At 37.9% G+C, this 26,780-nt stretch overlaps 1 protein-coding gene across 4 annotated transcripts in view; it reads left to right on the top strand.

Moving 5' to 3' along the window:
- pcgf3 (polycomb group ring finger 3) overlaps positions 1-26,780 on the top strand; it is a 62,690-nt gene that overhangs the window by 13,073 nt on the left and 22,837 nt on the right. For all 4 annotated transcript variants that reach the window (XR_534757.2, XR_534756.2, XR_534755.2 and 1 more), the window contains exons 2-7: positions 8,313-8,422; positions 11,331-11,448; positions 14,406-14,502; positions 20,212-20,267; positions 20,484-20,591; positions 25,140-25,228. Coding sequence is in view for 1 of the 4 variants with exons in the window: in XM_008421162.2 (XP_008419384.1) it covers positions 8,408-8,422; positions 11,331-11,448; positions 14,406-14,502; positions 20,212-20,267; positions 20,484-20,591; positions 25,140-25,228 (483 nt within the window). In the remaining 3 variants the exon portion in view is untranslated. The remainder of the gene's footprint in view (positions 1-8,312; positions 8,423-11,330; positions 11,449-14,405; positions 14,503-20,211; positions 20,268-20,483; positions 20,592-25,139; positions 25,229-26,780) is intronic.

Here is a 26,780-nt window from a genome sequence, read left to right as displayed (position 1 = left end):
CAGAATGTACCTTTATGGTAGCATACAGATAATGTCTTGTTGCTGAAGAGTAATCTCCTCTTTCTAATATTTCGGTTCAGGAAACAGGATAAATCCCATCTTAAATGTTACTGGAAACTCCCTGGTTGTCGGTTTATTGTGTGATGTTTCTCCTCGTTTGCCTCGCCGTGTGTCTGCACAGCAGGAACTTTGCTTCTGTGTTTGATTTCTCAGAGTCCGCGTAACAAGCTCATTTGCTGCCTCTAATGACACGTGCCACTTAGGAGGAAATATTTGTGCAAAGCCTCTTAGAGTTGGAACTGTTTCATTTTGGTGTAAGCTGTTTTTAAAGGGAATCATTTACTCCTTTTTACATGAAGGCAGAGACGGTCTTACTGCAGTAATCTACCCAATTCCCCCTCAGGGACCAATTTAACTGCAGGCACACATGACTAGCAGATATATTTAGTCAGGCCACACAAGTTAGTTGTGCTGTTGTAACTCCACAGTTGGAAATGTTGCAGAAAGATGTTTTATAATGTGTTTTTTGTTTTTTTTTTATCTGATTTTTCACAAATGTACGCTTGTTGTTTTTATTTTTGGACTGCAATGGGTTCTGCATAGGCCTGTTGCAATAAGCAATAAATCAAATAAAAAAACTGAAATAATTAGATTTAATAGTGATTTATCGTTTTCTCTCTCTTTCTACCAAAACCTGGATGATGAAACTCTCAAGTCTGGCGCTCTGTAAACTAAATGGTCCTTCAAAAACAGCAGACTAAAGATCTTAATCATTCAGTTTTTGGTAGAAAGGGAGTAAAAAAAAAGAAGAGGAAAATTATAAATCTTATAATCTGATTTATTGCGACTTATAGTGTTTCCATAAAGATAATTTATTTTCAAAATGTGCATTCATGGAAACGCATCTATTTGTTTGCAGATTCTTGTCTGCTGATTTTCTGTGTGACCCGACACTGTTGGCAATATAACCTCTGATATTGTAGCAATTCTGCATTGTTTTACCAGTGGAGTTAAATATTTAGGCTGGAGTCCTTCAGAAGCAGTTTCTGTTTTAAGTTATCTTCCTTTTCTCTCCGGGATAAATGACACTTTAGCTTGAAAAACTCCTCCGCCTCGACTCAAAGCTCGATTATTCCAGCGCCGCTGCCTCTTGGCAGCTCGTCCAGCCTCCTGGCTGGCTGCAGTCTGGTTCTGTTTGGATCGCCTCTATTGTCTGAATGATTTCCCCAGGCACAGAGTCGTGCTGGGGGGATTGAGGGCCATCAGAAAGAATTAAGCAGGAACAATAACTGTGTGTGTGACGGGGAAAGAGTGAGGGAATCTGTGGGCTTTTCTCGTGTTTTTCTGTGGACTCTTAAGTTTTGGTTTGAGTGTTTGTGTGTGTGGTCCTGGGCTGTGTGTTTTGAACTGAAGCCAAAGTTTCCACAACAAGCAGGGGCCTCTCCTCCTGGCTCCGCGCTCTGATGCAGGCCTTCGCTGTCCGTCGCTCCAGCTGGCGGCCAATTTATGCTGGATCCAAACACTCCAGCGGCCCGACAGGGGCTCTTTGTGGAGCCGGAGTGTTTATCTGTCTATTCTGTGTGTGCTTAACACCTTCTGGGACTTGTAGTCCAGTAAATGATTGACTGCAAATGGTGTCAGTTTTAAAGAGGTTTCTGTTCCAATTTAGACGTAAATCATTCAAATAACAAACTGCAGAAGTTTTTCTGAGGCGTTCAGGGTAGAAACTGTTTCAGTCTTTGTTGCTAAATGTTCTGCTGAATGCTTAGAGAAACACTCGGAGGACGCTCACTGACGGGAAGAAATTACAAGACTTTTGCTTGAGCGTAATTCATCTTTTTCCATAAAACGCTACATGACGTAACATAAACCACAGCAGACTTTTAAACTGCAGGGTCTTTATTGTTTTGATACATTTATGATTGTTTTTGGGAGGATTTAGAAGAATCTGTTTCTTACGGAAGAGGATTGGGGCCACTGGGAAAAAAAATAAAACGGTTCTGAGAAAAAGGTCAGAATTCTGAGATTAAAGTCTGATTTTTTTTTTTCAAGTGGCCCTAATCCTCTTCCGTAGTTTCTTCTGTTGTTAAAGTGTCTTAATTATTATGAAGTAACGTTGCCTTTTCAAATATTGTAAAAAAGATGCTAACAGATGAGGTCTCTCCAAGACATTTGGTCACTTTATAAATATTTGAATAATTTCTAATTGTATAATCTAATTTGTGATTCTTTTATTTGTTTCAAGACTTTTTAATTTAAAAAATGTTCAGTTAATAATTTTGATAATTTAATAAACCAATTTTACTTGAATTTTGTATTTTATAATGTAATAAAAAAAAATTGAACAATATTTTCTATAAATGATGATTGTATCTGATGTATTTGAGGAAAAATATTTGGTGGGACGTAAAGCTGTGAAATGTAACTTGACAAGCTTAATTTTCTCCTCTCGGTCAGTAAAACCTCTTATTTGAGGAAACTTTTGCTTAAATTTCTCCCTGCGCTGCTTTTCTCCTCTAACAGGCCTCTTGGCTCCACTTTGAAACCGCTTAACGAGAGCACAATTAAATCAGCCAAAATTAAATCAAGACATTTAACATCTTCTCTTAATCTAATTGTTTTCATTTACTAGCAATTTTGCAAGTGATCCAAATTGTTTTAATGCAAATCCTAAACATCATAAGCTGATATTTTAGTCAGTTTTTGGCATTAATTTAATGTTTCTTATTGACCTAATTTTGAAGTTTGTTTGTATTTTGACCAGTTTTATTGGAGTATGAAAAGCAGATTGATATGGTGATTTATTTAAAAGATAATATTGTGCTCAGAAAAAGGGTAGAGTGCCTTCTCCGGGTCAGGGGGTCGTCCTGACCCAGAGAGTTTAGTGGAGGAGTTTAAGTATCTGGAGGAGTTTAAGTATCTGGGGATCTTGTTCACGAATGAGGGAAGAAGGGAGCGGGAGATCGACAGGCGGATTGGGGCAGCGTCTACTGTGAAGCGGGCGCTGTACCGGTCCGAGAGCTGAGTCAAAAAAGCGAAGCTCTCGATTTACCGGTCGATCTACATTCCCACCCTCATCTATGGTCATGAGCTTTGGGTCATGACCGAAAGAACAAGATCACGGGTACAAGCGGCCGAAATGAGTTTCCTCCGCAGGGTGGCTGGGCTCTCCCTTAGAGATAGGGTGAGAAGCTCGGTCATCCAGGAGGGACTCAGAGTAGAGCCGCTGCTCCTTCACGTCGAGAGGAGCCAGTTGAGGCTCGGGCATCTGGTCAGGATGCCTCCTGGACGCCTCCCTGGTGAGGTGTTCCGGGCACGTCCCACCGGGAGGAGGCCTCGGGGAAGACCCAGGACACCCTGGAGGGACTATGTCTCTCGGCTGGCCTGGGAACGCCTTGGGGTTCCTGGAGGAGCTGGAAGAAGTGGCTGAGGAGAGGGAAGTCTGGGCCTCCCTTCTGAAGCTGCTGCCCCAGCGACCCGACCCCGGATAAGCAGAAGAAAATGGATGAATGGATGAATAATATTGTGCTCCAAACTCAGATTTATCACAAATAAACCTGCAGTTTAAATGCTTTGGTAGCAACATACTGATTGAGTTTGGTCGTTTATAATAGCAACTTTATATTTTGGATTTAACAGAAGCTAAAATTGGGGAAATATGACGGAGGTGGAAATTTTTGGATCAGCTGATTTTTTTTTTTTAAACACTATTATATTTTGCATCAGACTTTTTAAGGCACAAACTAGATTTTCTTAACCATTAAAAAAAAAAAAAAGTCAAATAAAACTGATATGGGATTTAATTTATATTTTTTAGTCTAATGATACTCCACTAGTAGTAATGTGAAACACCTGTAGTGTATTATCAACATAATAAAGGAAATGTATTTCATTCTGTTTAATATTTCTATATTTTATCGTAATGAAATTAGAATTCACTGAGCATCATCATCCATTTAAACAAACTGGAGTCCATCAAAGATGATCTAAACCAATTAACGATTGTTCCTGGGATCCATACAACATGTCCTGGATTCAGTAAAATAATCTCATGACTAAGACCAGGCATCTCTGAGCTCAAACAGCACCAGTACCGACTCCAGTCCACCATCTGAACCCACAAGAATATCACCAGTGGCGTCCGGCTGAGCCGTTTCTGCTAGGGCTATATAAATAAATTGATTCGGCGATATATATCGATATTTTCTGCCCTCAGAAAGTATCAATTTTTCATCTGCGAGTATCGATCCGTTAAACCATAGGGGTCCATAGCCTTATAGCTCATTTTAACGTCTAGTTTGTTACAGCGTAGCAGCAAGGCTCCGCCTCCCTCAGTCTCACTTTCAACTTGAGCTTAAAGTGCACATTATAAACTACACACCAGTTTTTAAATTGTGTTAATAGGCCAAGTATAACCGGAGCTATGCTAAAATTAGTAAACCATGTTTTTCGAATGTCAGAGAAATGTCAAAAGCGCCGCCATTCCCCGGCTTTTCCGATTATGTGAGAGGGAATGAGCTTCCAAACGTACAAAACGAAACGAAACATTRGATTCCTGTGTTTTTGGAAATGTAAAATCTTCAATAAATAACGATGGGCTGTATTTTGTTGCTGAGAAGTGGCGGCGCGAACGGAGCAGCTGCAAAAGCAGTGAGATCGCGAAATTAATGCAAATTATGACTGGTAGCATTCACTTCGTAATTAGTTTTTAGCTTAGCGGTTTCTGTTCTGTATATAAAGGATTACCTGAAGAAAGAGAGTATCAGACAAATACTCTGATACTAACAAAGAGACTCAGAGACTGAGAGTACTATGAGATCCTGGCAGTCTGAGAGGCAGCTACTCAGAGATCCAAGCAGCGGAATATTGGCGCTGCGTAGCTGCAGGGAGTCGATCATTACGGGGTGAGGCGGAGCCACTAGTTTAGCAGCTAGTAGTAAACAGCTTACAGCCACGGCTAACTCCGGGARCCAAGGTAGAAAAGCCTTTTTCCCCATAGTCCAAAAGACTGCATTTGTGGCTGCATTTTTACTCCAAAATGCAGCCACAGTGTCCAAAAGAAAAAAAATATAAGTGCAATCATTTGCATATTGAGAGTCTACAGAGGCTGATAATCTCCCCACTCTGCTCCTGGATTACCGTTTAAATTTTTGAGTTTTATGTCAAATCCACATGAATTAAATGACAGAAACTAATTATCTCACTGCATCTTTGATTCATTTTGTCCAGCTGCAGACTGTTAGACTGTCCAATCAGAGTCAGGTATTGTGTAGTTGGTGCTTTTAATCAGTTTTCAGTCAACAAAATTCAAGTCTATGGAACACAAAATGTCACTAAAATCACTCTGTCCTTCTAAAATCTTTCAGAAAATCGTAAAAATGCACTGAATCGTATCGAATTGTATCACTCGACAAATATCGTGATACGTATCGTGACCAGAATATCGTATATCGTATTGTGAAATTATTGCATCACTACACCCCTAGTTTCTGCGCCACAACGAGCTCTAAAACCAGACTGAGTCTCTTCAGATTATTTCTACAATCTCTACTGTGAAGTTTTATTTTTAATTACCTGAAGTGTAAATGTTTGGGTGGAATCTATCTGACGAAGAAATGCAGCGGCTGTGACGAGGCTCTGTGGTCGTTTCTGAAACCAGAGGGACTTGTTTCAGAGGGACTGGTTTCAGACGGACTGGTTTCAGAGGGACTGGTTCCAGGGAAGTAAATTAGTTTCTTTTGAGCCAAACAGTTGGACAGGTTTCAGTTGGGAGGATGAAGGATGGCGATTAACTCCATTATGAATCACTACAGCGTGTCAAGAGCAGTTTACTTTAATCTTTTACTCATTTCCACCTTTTCTAACCAGATTCATGTCTAAGGTTTTACACCAACCCAACATCTCAAATCCTTTTCCATTTGATACTAAACTCTTTTATAGAAACTCCAAAATATTCACAGCAATGGTTAAACCACAACTATACAAAAATATATACATTTTGCATTTAAATAAAAAAGCTCTGTCTGTAAATATGTTCTACTCTGAACTCCTGAAGTTGCATTGTTTTAGCTTCATCTGGTTCAAATTCTGTATAAAATAAATGTATTAAGCATGTTTTGTAGTCCAATTCTTAATTTAATTAAAAATAATCGACAGATTAACTCTAGTATTTTAGCTGCAGATTCATTCTCTGCTACCCAGAAGGGATAAAATGTTTAAATGATTTTAATTGCTTATGCATATTTTAATGTATTTCTAACATGGTATAAAATGAGCTTAAATGGTTGAATGAAAAATCAGAAGATTATGCCTTATACTAAAGCTTAAATATTGGTAGTGAAAAAGTGGTTTCTATTTATGTGTCGTTATAAACCTCTAGTTGTTGGATGTAAATTTGTTATTTAAATCTATCAGGGTTGCTGTTCTGTTTTCTGTTTGCCTCCTAAGTCCTGCTGATATTTTTCATCTAATTTGACTTTTTAATGAGCCGAATAACAAAAGCATTGATTCAGAGGAATCAGAGGTGCTCTGTTTGACCGCAGCCTGACCGCATTACATCACTGAGACACTGCAGGTGTAAAGTTACAGTAACATCCGCGTTAAGGCGCTGTGACCGCCAGCAGTACGGCGTGTGTGCGTCCTCAGCAGCCCTCTCCGTGTTTCATCTCGGCCGACTAACCGGGATAATTTCACGGTCTGATGAGCTGGCAGAGACCGGTCGGCGCGCCGGACACTTTAAAGACTTTCTGTTTCTAATGCGTGTGGAGGAGGGTGAAGGATCGGTGGGTGCTCTCCGCCTCAGATTTCCACCCTCGTCGTGACTAGAGAGGTCGACTCCTACGATTAAGCGATGAATCACGGCTTGTGATGGCATAACTAGCCACTGCTGTGCTGGACGCCGTCTGTCCTTCAGCAGAGGCCGGATTCAGCAGGACGGTTGGACTTGGTTCAGAGTCATTGTCTTTCTCTGCTGAACTCACAAACTTTAGTGAATTTGACAGTTTCTTTAAGGATCCCCGTTAGTCTGTACCGTAAAAACCAAATGTTACAGTAAAAATCCTTTACAAACATCAAAATCAACTGCTGCAACAACAAAACGTTTTACCACGCCAACTATTTCAATCAGATCAGAACTAAATTAAAGAACAAAGAATAAGAAACTATAAATTTAAACTTTCCATCAAGTCGATGTTAAATCACTCTTCATTTTATTTAAAATAATTAACCATCAGTGTAATTTCAGAAGGCAACATATTCCAAAAGGAAGGTGCGCAGCTGGTTTATTTTTGTTTAATGTAAAAGTGATAATAAAGGTTTGTCAGGTATTAAACACATGTTTATTACAGGTGGGTAACAACTGTGAGAAAAGGCAAAACGGTTTATGTGAAGTCCAGATTTTATGAAAAGAGAAATGAAGACCACATGCTAGTCTGTCGCAAAACTGTTAAAGGAGTATAAAATATCCTTAAAATGATTATTACTTTGTTTATATATATATATATATATATATATTTTTTTTTTGGATGGATGTGCACTGATTGCAGTTTTCTGGCTGATCACGATTACCGATCTTTAAAGTCTGACTTGCCGATTCCGATTTTGACCGACACCAATTTATTTTGTCTGAAACGTTGCAAAATATTGCAAGAAAGTTGTTGAGTTGGTGACAGTGGTGTGACGTCACACCACTTTTTCACCTTTGTTGACCTTTAGACCTTTGTTGAGGTAGATAATGTTGTTGGATAAGATCAGCTTCACATGGAAGTATTAGCCGAAATTTTAAATTACAACTTTTAAAACTTGAAATTTGTAAGTCTGACTTTAAAACTCAAAATTGTGAGTTTTATTCTTGTAATTTACTTCTTGTAGTTACTTATTCTCATAACCATGATTTTATAACTCATAATTACAACTTCCTCTTGGGCTTTTCTCGTTTCTTTCATGGCATTAATTGGGTTCTAATTGTATTAAAGTCTGGATTTTTCAAAATGTTTAAGCTCCAGGTAAATTTGCTGCAATAAAAGATTACCATAGTTTACTTTTAGGCTTCTTATTCATTCTTAGATTCTGAGGGGACTAAGAACGCTAGATGCTAAAGTGTTAAAAAATGTTTTTTATTTGGCATTTTTCCTGATTGTGTTTTTTCCTGGTGTGTACAAACTTAATAAAAACTTGTTAATCACTTTTCAGGTGTGAATCTGTAAATATAAAAGCAGAAAACCACCAAACTCTGTGACTCACCTCCTTATTATTTAACAGCTCCTCTGCATATTCTTGTTAAAGCTTAGTTATTGTCTTTTGCTCGTTTCCAGGCTTTGATGAGAGGCACTCCATGATGAGCAGCTAACGCCGTCGGCCGCACAACCGCAGGAAGAGACGTGGCTGCTGCTCCACCCACAGTCGACGCATGGCGGTATTAGGGGTAAGACCTGCTCTCCTCTTCAATGTTTTTACCTCCTGCTTTGGGAAAAATCTCCTAAATGGACTCAAAACATTGTCTAACGCAAAAGCAAAAGGTTTCTCTGGTGCGTTTTGAGCTGAAAGCTTCTGAAGACGGATTTTTTTCCTGGATGTCTGCATGGTTCTTGTAGTTGAGGATGATTCCTGGAGATGTTTCAGCTTCTAAATAATGGATGCTGGGTGTCTCAGAGTCTGACTCACTGAGCCTGACCCGCCATTATCTGAGCGATCCACGCTGCTCGGCTCACACCAGGTCGCCTGGTTATTGAGCTTGATTTAGGTAAACAAATCAGTCCACAGAAACAAGATTCAGAAACATTTTCTACACAATTAAAAGATTTACTCAGTAGGAGCGAGACCAGCTATGACTGCTCCAACACACCTCAATCAAACCTGAGCATTTAATTCATTTTTTAATGGTACAGGGATGCATCCAGTTTATGCAAAATCAGATTCCTGCGTTTGTTTTTTACACCAACGAACAATTGCAACAATTGTTTTTTTGTTTTTGTTTTTTTGTTGCAAATTTTCCATAAAAACGGTCAAAAACTTCTGAACTTCTAACTCCCACCTGCAGGTGGCAGTATTTCTTTCTTCAACCTTCATGTCAAGTTTCAGTAATAAGAACAGGATTTGGGTCATTTTGTTTCAAAATTTCGCCAAGTTTGAAAGAAACTAAAAGCTGACTTGGATGCAGAAAATTTGGCTTTTCAAGAAAGTTTTACCTTTTTTTAAAAAAGAAAATTATACTGGTAATAACTTTTACCCTGATTATAAAATAAACATCTCTTTGCATCTTCCGGCCAAATTTGTATCATTTTTGAATTGCAGCTGGGGGCCGCACAAGATAAGTCCAGGGTCCACAAATGGCCCCTGGGCCACAGTTTGGACACCCCTGATCTAACAGATGCAGTGAGCGTTCACACGTGCGCTGAGTTTCTACGAGTAAACTCCCAGGGATTTGCTAACAATGAAACCACAGTGTGTCACGCTGTTGCTCAACTCAGCCGGCGCTTCCTCTCTGTCGGAGCGTGATTCGCCCTCTGAGCGGCGAGTCGCGGCGCGTTCGTCTGCGTTGCTGCACAGCAGCTGTGCTCACTTGTGGATAAAAATCGGTAATGAGTTGTTTCCGCCGGCGATAAATGACTCTCCTGGCTCCTTGCTGGTGTTGTCAGGTTGGAGGTGGATTCAAGGGAGCAGCAGGTTATTAGCAGGGAATAAACGAAGATGCAAGTTGGCGTAGAAAACAATGATGCTCTGTGATCTAATATAAAAAGCTGCAGTATTATCCAACTCATGTGAGAGTTTAGTCAGAGAGGCTTACAAAGTATTAACCAATTACCCTCAGAGCAGATCCAGCAGCAGCAGCACTTCACTTCCAGGAAGCTGTCGGGTCATTTATCTTTATGAAAAGTTGATGAAACAAACTCAGATTGAGGAAAAAGAAAAACTAAAGTGATTATTTGAAATTATGTTGCAGATTCAGTTTATTTTTCCTTTTCAGAGACAGTTCTTACTGCTTCCTAACTGGATTCTTAATGGGTGGAAAGAGAAGCTTAGAGGTTAATAACATATAGTGTTGTGAAAAAGTATTTGCCCCCTTTAAATCGTCACATTGTGAATTTAAAATGCAATTTTTAAGTTATGATTTAACTTCTTAATAGGAAAAAATGATCTCAACCAATTTCACCCAATGTGAAAAAAGTATTGAGCATTTCTGAATCCCGGCAACGACTGTTTTGCTTAATTTAAAGCAAAAATTACTACCTAAATTCAATTTAACGACAGACTTTGACTAGGCCCCACTGAAACCTTCATTTTTGTGTGTTTTTATGAGTAATTCAGCAGTAAACCTCCTGGTGTACTTTGGATAAATTTAAACTTAAGTGCACTGAAACCATTCCTTCAATCAAAAATGACAGATTTAAGGTCATGCCACAGCATCTCAATTAGATGTATGGCCAGACTTTGACTAGGCCACGCTGGAAGTAGTTGGACATTGTAGTTCAGGATTTGCTCATCGTAGTTATCCATGTCCTAAAGCAGCTGAAACCATCACTCTGCCTCCACCATGTTTAATTAAAACCCTTTTCTGAAATGCTGAGTTAGTTTTACACTAATGGGACAAACGCCTTCAAATAAGTTCAGGTTTCGTCTCGCGTGTCGACAGAATTATTCACCAAAAGTTTCTGGGACCATCAAGATGTGTTTTGATAAATATATATTAGGGATGCAACTAGCGATTATTTTAGTAATCGATTATTTTGCCGATTAGTCAGTTAATTAAATAAAATATCTTGGCACATCCTGGTGATTTTTCATTAAATTATTTTTTATACAATATTGGAAATGCATTAAAATGTGCAAGTTGATAATTAAATTAATTTTGTAAATAAGAAAATACACATTTTGTTGCCGGAAATGCAACAAATTAGTGAATTTGAACAAAATTAAGATATATACAGATTTTTTTTCTACTTCATTGTCAAATGTATACATTTTATGAACAGGTTGCTGCTCCGGATGTGGTGTTCTTTATGTCTGTATGCTCCAGTTAAAGATTAATCGATTACTAAATTGGTTAACGATTATTTGAATAATCTTTAATACGATTAATCGTTTCAAATAACTCATGGTTCCATGCACTCCAGCTGGATTTTCATGACTCTTTCAAGAGAAACAGACCCACAGCACCACAGATCCTCCTCTATACCCTGTAACAGACGTGATTATTATAATCTAATCTCATCTTCGTCATTGCCATCAGTGTGAGCGGTGTTGTTTTGTGTCGTTGTGGTAGAGCTAACCGACGTCATGTGATGCTTGTTTTGATCTTCAGCCCGTTTCTTTGTGTCCCTGTTCCTCCCCAGAACCCCGACATGCTGACGAGGAAGATAAAGCTGTGTCACATCAACGCCCACATCACATGTCGCCTGTGTGAGGGCTACCTGATCGACGCCACCACCGTCACCGAGTGCTTACACACCTGTAGGTCCTTCCTCCCACGCTTTCCTGATCCGCTCAGTCTTCATCCGTCTCGACCCATTTCCTGTTTTCTTCTTTTTGTTCGCTTTAATTCTAAAAAGCACAATCACAGAAATAAACATCTTGTTGTTTTTTTTTAGCAGAAAACTGAAGCAGTTTATAGATATTTCTCTGTTGAAAGCTGATCTAAGTCAACATCTTGAGGTAATTGTGTGCACACACGATCACAGAGCGTGTAATCTGCACATTATATCTCACAAGAAGGGGGGAAATATCGTTCACACTGAGGTGCATCATTAGCTCGGTTCAGCAAAGTCGAATTACACCATCTGCTGCTTTCTGCAGTTTCTTACTATTTCGTTGGATCCGGGCTTTGGGTTTGACACAAAATTACCCTCCTTGAGTTAGAAGAGATCTTCATTAGTCGAGATTAATGTTTAGGCTGCATCATTAAAACATAACAGAAAATGTTGAATTAAAGTCTGAGTGGTATGAAGATGAAGGGAACACATGGGGTTATGTGCAAGATAAAAATATTTAAGCTAAAGTAGAATATTGTTCTTGATTTCTGATTTTAAATACATTTTTTAAATTGCAGATGATGGAAAATATCTTACAAACGGTCTTTTATTTTTTTTATTGTTGTATTTTTATTGATTTTACAAAAAACACAGTCACTATCATAATGCACAATACATTAAAGATAAGTAGGTTTGTGCATCATGATAAATAAAACAACCATTACAACTCTTATTTTCCAGAGAAAGATTACAACGTTTGAACTACAGAGTGGAGAAAAGCAAAATAAAAATAAAATAGTAAGAAGTACAAATAAATAGAAGTACACAACCTATAAACATATTACATAATAATAAAGTTTATTTATTACAAGAGAGTGGTTTTATGAAATTATCTGGTTTTATGACGACTAAATGAGGAAAGTTAAACATCTTGTAAAGTTTTATTTTGGTATCAGTTTTACAGATAAGAAAATATTTAATCTTGACAAATCAGCATCAAACTATTATCAGTAGAAGGACTTTGAAACAATTATACTTGTGACTTTATCAAGGCCTTTTTTCCATTAAAACATTTCTTACTTGTAATATTGTGTCTCTATTTTGCTAATATTATGATTTTATTCTTGTAATTCTAAGAAAACAATCCTATTTCTCCATAGATGCTTGATCCCTTTTTCTTGTTTTCTTATTCTGTTTGGGTTTTAAAAATCTTTTGAAATCTTTGCCATGTCCTTCATTAATTCATGTGCATGTTTTTATAGTTTGCGGTTCTTTTGTGAAATTATTTGTAAAACCCAGCTTCCTCTTCGTTTCTTCACCTCAACACTTCCTGTGTTGGGGCCTCTGCTGGCCTGCAGACTCGGTTTAAATGAAATCATCCAGTTTCTTTCTAGTTCCTGTCCAGATGAAGCCTTCTGCATTTCACTCTGAAAAGAAACCAGCTTGTTTTTGAATTCAGGGATCCCTGTGGGGTCACAGAGTTTACAAGTCTGCGTCCTGTTTATTTCATCTGCCGTCTGAAGCTGCTCACATGTGAGCTGAGCCAGTGTAGAGAGCTTAGCAAGCAGCGCGCTGACACAAAGCTGATACTTATCCTGCAGGAATTCTGGATTGTTTTTAGCTGCAGGCTGCTTGTAGCACTTGAAGGGAAACATTTATGATATTTGCAACACGAAAGAACAACGAAAAGGTCAGAGAAACCTGGATTAAATTCACAAAACAAACCCAGATGCTTCAGTACCGTTTGTCTCCACTAGAGGGCGCCCGGTCACCACAGATGGGAGCGTTCTTGGTCACTTCAAACATGAAGCGTCCAGACGTGAGGCTTTGATTTTTGCCTCTCAGTGTGGAAAAAAGGGGGCTCCACCGTCGGAGAGCCGAGACAACAAAGACATTCGCATCACGTCATCGGCGCAGCTGCTCTGCTGCAATAAAAATGTCAAAAAGAGATGGATTTCACGGCACATCGGGCTCCGCAAATTACACCGCAGGATTCCACAATACGCTTATTGTATCCAACAAAAGGTGGCTGTAGTTGAAAGTAAAATTCCCTGAAGTCTGAATGTCATTTGAGGGGATTTGTACCTTGATCCAAAGTCGCTTTGTGATTCCGGATGAATCGTAAAACAAGGCACATTTGGTTCTTTTTAATTGAGACTTTGTTTTTTTCTTTCACACTGATGTGTTTAATCCTGGAGAGACTCTTTGCATGTTCCTGAGCAACACAAAATTCACCATTCAGTGAAGAAACACTGGGTGGCAGCTTGTTGTTGTTTGGAGCTGCTGGTCGTGCAGAAGTGTGCAAAGTAGAGGTGTGCATTTATCATAAAGAGTTTATCATAATTAGAATTTTGATTCATCATTTTCACACATAACTAACAGTATTATTGGAAATGTTATGCAGTAAATTCTGCAATATGATCAAATGCAGCAACATGTGTAGGCCTGTTGCAGTAAGCAACAAATTAATTGATGAGATAAATTAAAACAAGCTCAATAATTGGTCTTTTCTCTCTCTCGTTTTGCCAAAAACTAGATGAAAGAAGTCTTCAGTCTGGTTCTTTGGTCTCAACTATCCCTTTTTATGAAGGATAGTTTTGTTTAGAGACTATATAGTTCAGTTCAGTTCACAACTGTGTGCAGCTTAGTGACATAAATCACTTTTTTTATTTAATTCTTGTCCTGAAGAAGTCTGTTTCAAGTTGGAATGAACAATATTTGTGTTTGTGGCCGTACAATTGCCTAAAAAAAAAGGAGCAGTATGTAGTTTTTTTTAAATTATATGCACACGCTAATTGTTAAATTTCAGAACCATGGACGAATTTGAGGTTTGCAACTTTTAAAACCAAAGGAAATGCATCATTGTAGTGAGGCTGGGAGTGTAATGGAGGATGGATGTACGCTGCGTTGTGACGCTTCATCTGCTGTGTGTGTCCGCAGTCTGCAGAAGCTGCCTTGTAAAGTATCTGGAGGAGAACAACACGTGCCCCACGTGTAGGATTGTTATTCATCAGAGCCATCCACTGCAGTACATCGGGTGAGTGGGGGACCGCCGCAGAGCAGCACACACACACACACACACACAGTCTGCAATCAGCAGCACGCCGCCACTAACACGATAAACTGCCGAGGACTGAGGAGCCGATGGATCCATTTTATTCCAGCTCTGCTGCAGGGAGCAGCGGCCTGGAGCTGCTGAGGCTCTTGCTCTGTGTGTTTTTCTAATAGATGATGCATCTAACCCCAACTCATTCACAACCTCGCTCTACATAAACACTTCAGTGCTCTGCAGTTAGTATTACACCGTGTGTGTAAAACACCAGAGTCATACTGCTGGTGATTTGGTTATGTTTTACTTCAAAGCAGCCAGCGTTTCACTGTAATCTTTTATAAACGGGATTCCTGTAGCATTCAGGAGTTCCTTCCTTACTAACTAACAAACTAGGTGACTATTTAAGTAACTAACGCAACGAAGGCCTTGTACACAAGAGGTGCACCGATTTCTTTAATCTTGTGATGTTGGTGATCGGCCGATACTTCGTGTGAAGCTGACCTCATCCTCTGTTCCTCAGCAAAGGTCTAAAAATCACCCACTGTCCTCTCCTGTGAGAGGTTTGACTGTAGACCGGCCCACCGGGTCATTCTGCACATTCACAGTAATGAGAGTCGACCCACTGCTGCCAACTCAGAGACTTTCAAACAAAACCAAAAAAAAACTGGTTTTGGCCAAAATCGGAATCAGCATGTCAGACTTTTTAGAGATCAGTAAAAAAGCTGCAGTCGCTGCATCCCTGTTGTCCACATGTATCCAGCTATTTGATAAACAGATTCTCATGCGATTCACGTAACCTCCATTTAACATTAGGGATGCACAATATATCGGCACTAACATCGGTATCGGTCCGATAAATAAAACTGAGCCGATATGAACAGCTGATATTTATTTTTCTCTTGTCAGGTTTTAGTTTTGCTCTCCACTGCCCCCTATTGGTGTAGCATGTTTAAAACAACGCTCAGTGGATGAACACTTTTCTTAAACCAATCAGAAAAAAACATCCTGTTTATCGTTTTAAAAAGGAATTAATGCTCAATTCAGATTTTTTAATTTTCTCTCTTTTTTTTGCGACTTCTGTCTGACCTGCAGATTCTGTATTGGGTATCGTGATAATGTGCTTGATCAATAAGAGCAGATCTATTCAGTCTAATTCTATGCTTCTTTCTGACTTATTTATTCTAATTTATATTTAGAATTACTAATTGCACTTTCTGAACAATATAAAAGAAGATTTGCTGCCATTTAGGAAGTCAAGCTTTTGTTTTTATCAGTTTCTGTTTAATTTTTTAAATCAAGATTACATTTATTTAGATCTGCCTTTGATTACAATCAACTGGAACATTGATTATTATATTTGATGATAGAAGTTGACAAAATGTAATGTTTATTGCTTATTTTATAATTGGTAATTGTGTTGTTTTTACCATTTAAAGCACTTTGAACTCCCTTGTTGTGTAAATAAAACTGACTTTTTACCAGCTGCCTTTTAAAAACAAAATTAGTTCCTGTTTAGATGAAAAATACAAAAAAAAAAACAGTTTAGCAGACAGAAAGTAATGTTTGAACTCCCAAAGAACTATTAGATAAACTTTATAATTCAAGATGAATTGTGCTGAATTTTATTGATTATTTACGTAGAAGAACTGGAGAAAAGGAGCGTAGGAACCTATTGATCAAGAGCGCTTTAGCGGATTGATTGAGTGTCAAAACGCTTGGAAGGGAAATGAAAAGAAAAGAGGAAAGACTTCAGCACAATGCCCAACTTTTAAAGCTTTATTACTTTTTCACAGAGAGCCGGGGGATTTGCATTCTAATGAAACGCTAATGTAATTTCCCTGATTAGTCTGATCTGTAATCTGCGGCTGCGGTTCAGCGTCAGCTCTGCATGCCTGCAGCAGGAGCAGCAGAAATAACCTCTGGCCGTCTGAGATTCAGCTTATTGTTTGTAAACTTTTGAGTTGTTGGACATTTTTTTTACCTTTTTAATTTAGAGATACTTATTTCTATTTACCTTTGTCATGTTTTATGACATTTCAGCAACACAGTTTAAGGTATTTTCTTTGATTTCCTGGGTTAAAATCCCCAAAACTGGCAATGTGTGTCTTGATTTATCTCAGGGGTGTCCAAAGTGTGGCGCAGGGGCCTTTTATGGCCCTTGAACGGATTTTGTGTGGCCCCAATTCAAAAATTATATGATGAAGGTTGAGAGTTTGAATTTGTGATAAAATTATTCCCAATATAATTTTCGTACAAAGTATTTGTCTTTTTATAACCAAGTTTTAAAAAAAGATGAGACTTTTTCTGAAAAGCCAAAGTTGCTGCACCCAGTCAGCTTTTTTAAATTTTTTTATTGAACTTGACATAGCAAGCGTTTTGAAAGAAAGAAAGTGACCAAAAATCTGTTATCATTACTGAAAATAAGTAATCCTTTAGAACTGAAAACTTTTAACAACAAACATGCAAAATCTACAATGTCATATTAAGAGTTTTAGAGGGTAAAAAGGAGTAAAACTCAGAAATTAATTAATTTCAAAAAATTTTGAAACTTGGAAAATTATCTGTTTTAGAAAATTTGTGAAACAAATCACTAAATTCCTGAAATTAATTTTACAATACTAATAATTAAAAACATTTGATTCATTTTTTTAAATTTCTGCTTTTTGTTGTGGTTTTCCTTCAATCTGGGACAAACAGACGACATCAGATGGTCTCAGTTTTCTCTAATAAAAAGTATTTCATCAGATTGGGTGTTAACTTCACCTCCTTTTTTAAATCACTTTCAACCCAAACAGTTTCATCTGTTTCTGTTTGGACGGGTTTCAGTATATTTAGTGGTGAAACCTCAGCGATGCACATTTTAAGAAACTAATCCTTCATGACTTTAGAGATGAAGTTTCCGATGAAAGCTGCACAGCTGGTGCAGAAAGACGGGCGTTGCAGCGCTGCTGTTGAATATAAGTTTCATTTCTTTCTGTCTTGTTGAGAGGTTTTCTGTTTTTTAATCAGAATGTTTTAGGAAATGAACCAACACAGATGCTTCAGAAGCTTTAGGAAAACTAATCCACATCTAAACTCCATGTTTGGTTCTGAAATGGAAACTCCTGAGACAGAAAAACACGTTTCTGAGTGTTTTATTTTTGAACAGATTTACCAAAAACGATAATAAATGCGTCTTAATAGAATTTAATACAATTATATTTACTTTTAGTCCATACTTTGTTTCTCTCTCTTTTTTAAAGAGGTTGTGTTTCTGTGTTTTGGACCTCAGATTATTATAATTACTAGCTCTTTTGAAGTCACATTTATTCTAGTTAATGGTTCCTATCACAACTGATTTACATTTATATTAAAAAATACAATTAATGTGAATTTGTGGCAACAGTATTTGGTAGAATTAAGGTTTAATAAGCCCCTGAATTGATTTTCCAGTATTATTTTTGTGATTAATGCAGAATCAAAATGTTGCAGTTTTAGTTACCATCAGATAAACGGAACTGGCTGCAGGTTCATTATTTACATCACTGGAAATTAGACTTGACAACAAACCTCACAAGTGATTTAAAGCCAAAATGTCAAACAGACGGTAAATAAAACTCTTTGGCTTATTTATATTGATCAAACTTGACATAGATATCTGAATCTCTCTTTAAGAAATTAATCTGTTTACACACTTTTCTGAATTTCCAAGTGAATTGAAATGATCATTTTCTTATCTGCTATTTTTCAAACATAGAACATAAAAATGTTTTACCCCAAAAAGGTCCAAAAATTGTACTCAAGAGAAACACTACTTCAAAATATTTTCACTCAAGTAAAAGTAAAAAGTAGCCATCCAAGAAATTACTCGAGAGTAAAAAAGTATTTGGTAAAAAGCCTACTCAAGTATTGAGTAACTAATCAGATGATCAATCATTTAATCTTTAATGATTACACAATCAGACGGACCAAAATGTAAAGTTAAGTGTAATTTTGGTATAATAATTAACGAGTAACACAAAAAAAAAAGAGGCAAAATCAGGCAAAATAAAATGTATCCAAATAAATGTTATTTTTAAATAAAACTTATGAAACATTAACACAAACTGCAGGTGATTTTTTTTTTTTTGGTTTAAACATGTTTGTTTTTCATGCAGTAGGAAGAGAATCCAGAAATTTTACTCAAATAAGAGTAGAAATACTTAATAATAAATGTACTCAAGTAAAAGTAAAAAGTACAGCTTTGTAAAATACTTCTAAATAAATGTAATTGAGTAAATGTATCCAGTTATTACCAAATGTAACAGAGGAAAACAGTAAATTATTCAGTTACCAGAAACAAATTGGAAGTAGTTCCACCGTTTGTCCAGCAGGGGTCACTGTTTTGCTGCTCAGAGCTCGTTCTCTTTTGACCCTCAGCTGCCGCAGCGTTGACAAACATGCCACGTTTTCTGGATCTTTCCTCCATAACTCTGCTGCAAACTCGACACGCCGTGTCCGTTATCCGGCTGTCAGAACCAGGTGTCAAAAAGCACCGTCAGACCCGAGCCGCCCCCACTGTGCCGCCGTGTCACAAGCACAGGGGGAAAAAAAAACAGGCTACTTCACAGCCAGACTGGGAAGAGCATATGCTCCACACCAAATTGAGAGAGTGTCAATGTTACAACACATTTGACATTTTTCCATCTTGAGGTTTGGTGCTTTTTATGAACCAGAGTTTACAGAGATGCAGGAGGGCAAAGAAGTGAACATTTTTGGTTTGACATGCTGCATAAATCAACTGGTGGGTGGAAGAGTGACGCCTGTAGCTGCAGTCATTTCATATGGTTTCAAAAAATAAAAGCCTGCTCTCTACGTGAGAAGTGCTTTTACTCTCGTTTCTCCTCTTGGGAATCTCAGAGGAGTTAATGGACTTCCAGTTTAGGTGACAAGTTCAGAGCAAAAAACAGGAAATCCAATAGATTTATTTTCTAGATGTGGAATAATTTCTGTATGTCCACATGTTATTCCCGATCCAACTGTCTTAAAATTGTGCACTATAAAAACACAAAATCAAAGTATTTTCAGTTTAGTTTCTCCTGCACTATTTTAAAAGTCAATAATCAATGATTTTGATGAAAACTGACTAGTTACACTGGCAGATTATATCACTTATAACATGGGAAAAATGTGATATATTTTTTTTAAAATCAATTTTAAGGAACAATTTATTTAAAACCAGCTCCTATATCTTGATAAAACGTTTCATGCAAGTTAGTTTTGTCATTTCAAGTGTACCAAGATAACTAGACCAAAATACCTGGTAAGGTTTTGTGTTTTTACAGTGCACTCTCATGTATCAGAATGGCCCAGTCAAAGTCCAACTGAGAGCCAACAGATCCTCTCCATGTAATCAGACTGAGCTACAGCCGCTACAAAGAGAGTGAACTTTAACGGCAAAGAAAAGTCCATTTTTTACAGACTGACTCTTATTTGTAAATATTTAAAATAATTTTTCTTCCATTTCTCAATGATCTACTAATTTTTGTTGGTTAATCAAACTAAATACCACGGAAATGTTTGGGAATGAATCATCTTGCAATGCGGTGTACTTTAAATCGTAACTAGAGACTGAATAATTTCGGTTCTGAAATGTATAAATGAACATGTTGGATTAATGTTTTGTGTACAACTCTTTGGGTTAGGTTTGCTAACCGTTTCCTTCATCTGTTTTAGCCATGACCGAACAATGCAAGACATCGTCTACAAGCTGGTACCGGGACTTCAAGAGGGTAAGAGTCATCACCCTCTTTCATCAGAAACGGTTTTTAGCTTCATCCATGTTGCTTATATCCATCTGGCTGGTTTTACATCGTTAAAATATGCACGCACTTTGACAGCTCATCCTTCATTTATGGATTGTTTTCTAGACCCGAGCAGCTTTTAGCACAGATGTAATCAGACACTTGAGAAATCCCCTTTTATTTGTCGTGTTGCCTCTCGTGCAGCGGAGATAAAGAAGCAGAGGGATTTCTATCAGAAGTTGGGCATGGAGGTGCCTGGGGACATTAAAGGAGAGCTGTGCAACATGAAGACTCATCTAGAACAGCGAAACGGTACAAACACACCCTTCATGCACAGGCTTCAGAAATACTGCTACCATTTTGCAGACACTATTTCATGCAGTTGCTGTTTGTTAAGCAGCAACGGCATTGAGTCGGTTGTTTCCAGTTTTGAAGGTTTTGTTTATTCAGGAGATGTTTTTTTGTTTTTTTTCGATTTAGGCTGATAAACACTCAAACATTTTGGATTTTTTTTATTGCAAAGCTATGGTTGCAAGAAAAATTCATCAATTTCAATGTCTCTCCATACAAAAGCAGCAACAAATGGTAATAATAAGCTATACCATTCAGGCAGCCAGTGATTGAAATAGGCCATTTTCCCCTGAGTGGCTCCGACTGATGGTTTTCCAGTTCAGATACTTACTTTTTTGTTTACTTAATGCACCAAAAACCAGAAATGGTAACTTGTTTAGTTTGGAAATGCATCACCAATCTACACTTAAAAATGGAGGACAAAGGCAGAAACTCACAAACTGTCCCAATAGGCCTGTAACAATAAACCAATAAACCGATTTGTTGCATGATTTTCTTTTCTTGTCTCCCTTCCTACCAAAGCCTGGATGAGGGAAGTCTAATTTAGTCCCTTTTTTAAAGGTCAATTTTGTTTATAGAGGCTTCAGTATCCATTTTATTTGTTGCTTTGTTTATTTTTTTGGGATGTTTAAAATGTCTTTTCAGTGTTAAACCTTTGTAAGAAATGGAAGTTTATTGATCTTTGAGAATGTGTTCTCCGCATTACTATTATTCTTTTAAAATGGTCTCAAAACAACAATGTTATTATTTATCGCGATAACTTCCGGGACAATTTATCGTTGAGCAAAATGTATTATCGTGACAGACCTCATCCCAACTCTGACCCAAATCGGATGGTTTTGGCCCGTATGCAGTCCAAACTGAGCAGTTCTGATCTTTTCACCCAAATAAAAATCCAATTTGAGCCTCAACCAGATGTGGTACTAAATCGGATTCGTATCAGGTTTTCCTCACATGCCACATTATATTTAATATACCCTATATTATGTTATATATTATATTATAATACACATTATATTCAGTTTTTACATCACTGACTGCAGCCACTGATCAGATCTTCTGGTTTATTTTAAAGGGGCAGCATTATGTAAAATCAACATGTTTCATTGTTGTCCCCTCATCAGAAGCACAGCTGAAGTGTTGTCTTCTTTCATGCATGCATGAAAACCCCTTTAATTTCCCAGGGCAATAAAATAAAAATACAGTTTTTACATGTTTTAATGTTTAAAGGTTTTAAATGCCCTTCACCTCAGCAGTGTGTCACTGCTCTTATTAGCCTATGTAAAGAATGAACCCCCCTCAACCAGTAATGACTAACATTAGCAGCACAACCATGAGGAACAGCAGAAGCCATTAAACAGTACAGATGAAGGCAATTTAGCCAACCAGAGTGAGTTGATGGTTTGGTTTTTTTGCACAGTCGTTTTTCTAAACCGGCTCTCTGCTGCGTGTTGGTGTGAATGTGTGTCCAGAGGGCTGTCATGCTGGCAGACCTAATCGCTCGCTTAATCCCCCTCTCTGATTTTGGTAATTAAGGCTCAAATGGGAGAGGAACTGCTCTGATTCTGTTCCTCGAAGTCACTTTCGGCTGAATCGAGATCGAAGAGAAAACCATTCAGAAAGGAAATTAAAACAAAGGAAGTTCTGGACTTTAATTCAGCATCATCTCCACGCAGTAGATTAAAACTTAAATATTATTCCTCGGCCTCAGGCGGTGATGATATCTGTAGATTTATGCAAATATGGCCGATATCTGATTTAGCAGCGCTGGGTTAGTTTTAGGTTGATTTTTCATATCTTTTTTCTAACTACTCAGTCGTTCAAAGTTCAGTGTTTGGGAGGAACTTGAAGTCATAGCAAGTTGAAATAAATAGCTCTGATTGCTGATATTTGAGTTAGCTAATGGGTGTTTACAACAAATTTTCTTTTAAAGTCAATACATATTTGCTGCATCATCCTGATTTGATCTGCTGTAACTTCAGAAAATGTTTAATTTTTTATCCATCAGTGTATTTACATTCACTTTACAGAGCCGTCGCATTTATTGTTGCCACTAAAAAGATTTTTAAAAGTTAAAAGAGCACAGCTTTAAACCACAACTGTTCATGTTTTACACTCGCACATGAATTTACTGCAAATAGATGCACAATTATACAACTGTACATCTTTGAAAAGCAAAAGTGGAACCTCCTGCACAACCAGCAACAATTCAGCCAGTGGTTTCTGAACAGGAAGTCGACAAAAAAACACTTGTACTTTCCAGCAGCCATTGTTCAGCAGTAAAGCCAAACGTACTGGAGCTCTGCTTTGGTTGCTAGGTAACGGCTCAGTGCCTGTCAATTGTGACTTAACAATAAAGAGGTTTTTGAAGCGACTAATTTTCCTGACACCAAAACCATGGGTGGTTTTTTTAAGCACTTCGGCTAATTTCAGAAGCCATTGAGACCCAACTGGAAGCATAAAAATGTGCCAAATATGACTTTCGCATAATAGATCCCCTTTAACGCGTTAAATCTGTTTGCTTTTAAATGGAAACACTAAGTTCTGGAGGACTGCTTGACACCAGCCAAAACAAAAGCTGCTTCCACCGGCACACAGACTCATTTTTCTAAATTACCAGCTTTTCTGAGCACTTAACCCAAGAAGACTGGGTCGCATCGAGTCTGCAGAGTACACTTTTGCTTTCACGACAATCTAAACTCCCACGCCAACACACACAGATGGCTCACTCCATCTCTCACACGCTAGCCTGGAAACGTCATTGTTGCACGCCTGTGGGACTTCAGCGTTGTGAAGATGTCCCATAAATCAGAAGAGAGACAGAAGATCATTTGCTGACGGTAACGGGGGAGATGAAAAGACACGGCGTAAGACGCAGGAAGCGGCGCGATATGAGACTTGACTACAGCAAGGCCCTCCTGATGAGCAATAAGTGAGGCTAACGCTGGAGACAAACACCGGGACAAGCTTAATATTCCACAGAGGGACGGCGACGGTTGGCCCAGACGGAAAATACTCACTGAGCGCATCCACAGTCTGAGACACACACTCACATAAACACAGTTATCACCGCCGCTGAATCCTGGAGCAGACTGAATTTCTTTGTTTTCTAAAGGTTACTGGAAAGCAAAACCCATCTGTGCTGCTGTTCTGTCACCGCAACGCAATTTAGACTTAGATAACCAAGTTTTACAGCTAAAAATTCAATACTGCAACAATATCACAGGCAACAGGAAAATTCATAAAAGATGTGTACTGTAACTTGATCAGCTGGTGCTGCTTGTTCGTAGAGCTTTTATCAGATGGATGAGGAGCCTTCCCAGCGGTGAGGCGGCGCACTTGGACTGAACTTTTTCTGGTCGGCTTTCCCCTCAGCTCAGATGGTTTATATATTAAAAGCTGGAGACGGACGGTTTGTTCGCCATCTGTCATGTCAGGTTGAGGAGGCAACATTTACATCACCAAATTAAAGTAACTTCATCATTCAGACTCGAAAACAAACAGGTCCTGTTACATTTTTCTCTCTCTCAATATATAAATTAATATTTATATATTTAAATATATGATGCAGGAAATGAAATATTTTAGCTACATTAAAACTTAGAGTTCATTTCAGCATATGATATTTAAAAATCAACCTTATAACTTCTTATAATATATTATTGCAACATTGGAGCACTGTAAAAACACAAAACCTTACCAGAAATTTTTTGTTCTAGTTTTTAAAGGGTTAGAAAAGGGGTGCAGGTTTTAATGTTTGTTTTTTTTATTGTTTATTCAATGTTACATGACTGCGTTTTTGTTTTTTATTATGTAAAGCACTTTGAAATACCTCGCTGCTGAAATGTGCTATACAAATAAAATTTTATTTATTGATAGAACATCCATCCATCCATCCATCCATCCATCCATCCATCCATCCATCCATCCATCCATCCATCCATCCATCCATCCATCCATCCATCCATCCATCCATNCCATCCATCCATCCATCCATCCATCCATCCATCCATCCATCCATCCATCCATCCATCCATCCATCCATCCATCCATCCATCCATCCATCCATCCAGTTGTCTCTACCTCCTCTTATTTATCAATTTTTCCAACTTGCCATCCATCCTTTACTCATCCTGCTGACTCCCATCAATCTGTGCAGTCATCCGTCCATCCATTCATCCGTCCATCTATTCATTTGTCTGTCCCTTCTGCCATCTGTCCATTTTTCATCCATTGTCCATCCATTAATCAATCAATCAATCAATCAATCAATCAATCAATCAATCAATCAACCTCATGTATTTAAAGCCAGACCTCAAAAATATCTACGAATATCTTGTACTAAATACAAAAAGGCAAAATATATTAATTTAACTCTGGATGAAATGTGTTGAAGAACTCTGTGGCTCATAAATTTTGCACTTATTTAGTTTTTGTACTTTTCACATCTGCGTTTATGTATTATTATTTTTTTAGATTATCATAGTTTTTCTTCTTTTTCTCAAACAGGCGACACAAAATCAGAAGACACGGCGAATAAGGAGGCCGGAGAGGAGAAGCCAGAGGAGGACAACGACTATCACCGTAGTGACGAACAGGTTATTATAAATCTGCACAGATGGACATAATATTCATATTTGTTCTTTAGTAACTTTTATGGAGAAATTGGTTCTGTTTCCTGTCAAAACTTCAATTTCTGGTAACAATCTTACAGGCATGAACAGTCAGGCTAAACAACGCTGTGGAGAGTTGAGTTGTTATTGTTGCAAGACAGACTCTCTGCAGCATGAAGCTTGTCTCCTGATGCACAGGCGGAAAAACCTTTTTCATAACAAAAAAAAAGCGAAACTCAAGCCCTTCATCTCCAAAGAAGCTCTCCCTCCCCTGGATGTGGGAGGGGTTAGCCTGCCCCGACGACGTGGGTGAAGACCTTGCCCTTTTGTAAATTCAGCAGCGATGCAGAAATGCCCACAGAATGGCTAATACTGCAGTCTGAACGCAGTGATGTGAAATGTCACCGAGAGGTGGAGAGGGAGAGAGCCGGTAAATACAAGATGACATATAAAAGAGGGAGAAATTGCAGGAAATTGCAGGATTGAGAGGCCAAAATGGCTGCTGACAGCAACAAGGGTGATGAGGTGATCATGAAATTGGAGAATTTCATTCGCAGGATTTTTGTGTTTGACGGTACCTAGCCTCACGCTAGGTGACTGAAAAGGTGAAGCTCATCCGAGGAGGAGAAAAGAGAGGAGGAGCAGAGGGGGTTAGGAAGAAAACGATGATGTTGGAGGAAGAGGGTGATGGGAGAAGAGGAGGAAGGTGTTTCAGAGCTTTCAGGAGAAAACGGAAATAACAGCTGCCGTTAAACGACGTCTCATCCAGACTGTTTTAATATGTAATTTACTACATACACCTTTAGAGACAGAAGGGTGTCAAATACTTCCTTATTTTAGACTTTTTCACAAACTGTTGCTGTTTATTTTTCAGTAAATTTTAGCCTTTCTATATAAAACATCACCAGAACCAAAGCAGCTCAATCTTTCCTGTACATTTTCCTAAATTATATCTCGCAAGAAATTACATTTAAGTCTGCAGACAAACTCATAAATGAAAACATAATCGAATATTATTGTATTTATTTAGCAAATTATTTTATATTTATTTAATTTTTTTGAAGGTGTTTTATCTCATCACAATAATTTCCACTCTTGAACTAGTGCAGTTGTTTTTATTATTCGTCCTGACCTTTAGTTTTAATTCAGTTTGTTTTTTTAATTTCTAATCACTTTTAAGTTCACCTTATAAAGTGTTTATTATATATTTTGTACATAGGGCAGTTCTGAGCTCTACTGAATCATAAAATTTTAAAGTATTCAATATAAGAAATAATTGATTAGTTGAATGAAAATAGTCAGTTACAGTTTGGACAACGTTCTGCTTCAGGTTTTGTTTTAAAATGTGAATGTTTCAAAACCTCCAAAAACAGGTTGCTAGGCGACGGGCAGGGTTTGGCTGCGGTTGCTAGGTAACCAGAAAACATTAACTTAATGCCAAAAGGTTTTTTTTTAAGAAGCAACTGAGACTCAACCGGAAGTAAAAAAATGTCCAAAACGTTAATTTTCCACTTTAAAACACCAGTAGTAGTATATA

Source organism: Poecilia reticulata, linkage group LG10 (genome assembly GCF_000633615.1).
Source record: "Poecilia reticulata strain Guanapo linkage group LG10, Guppy_female_1.0+MT, whole genome shotgun sequence".
NCBI classification, from domain to species: Eukaryota; Metazoa; Chordata; class Actinopteri; order Cyprinodontiformes; family Poeciliidae; genus Poecilia; species Poecilia reticulata.
The sequence above is the reverse complement of the archived record's forward strand: the minus strand, read 5'-3'. Positions and strand labels throughout refer to the sequence as shown.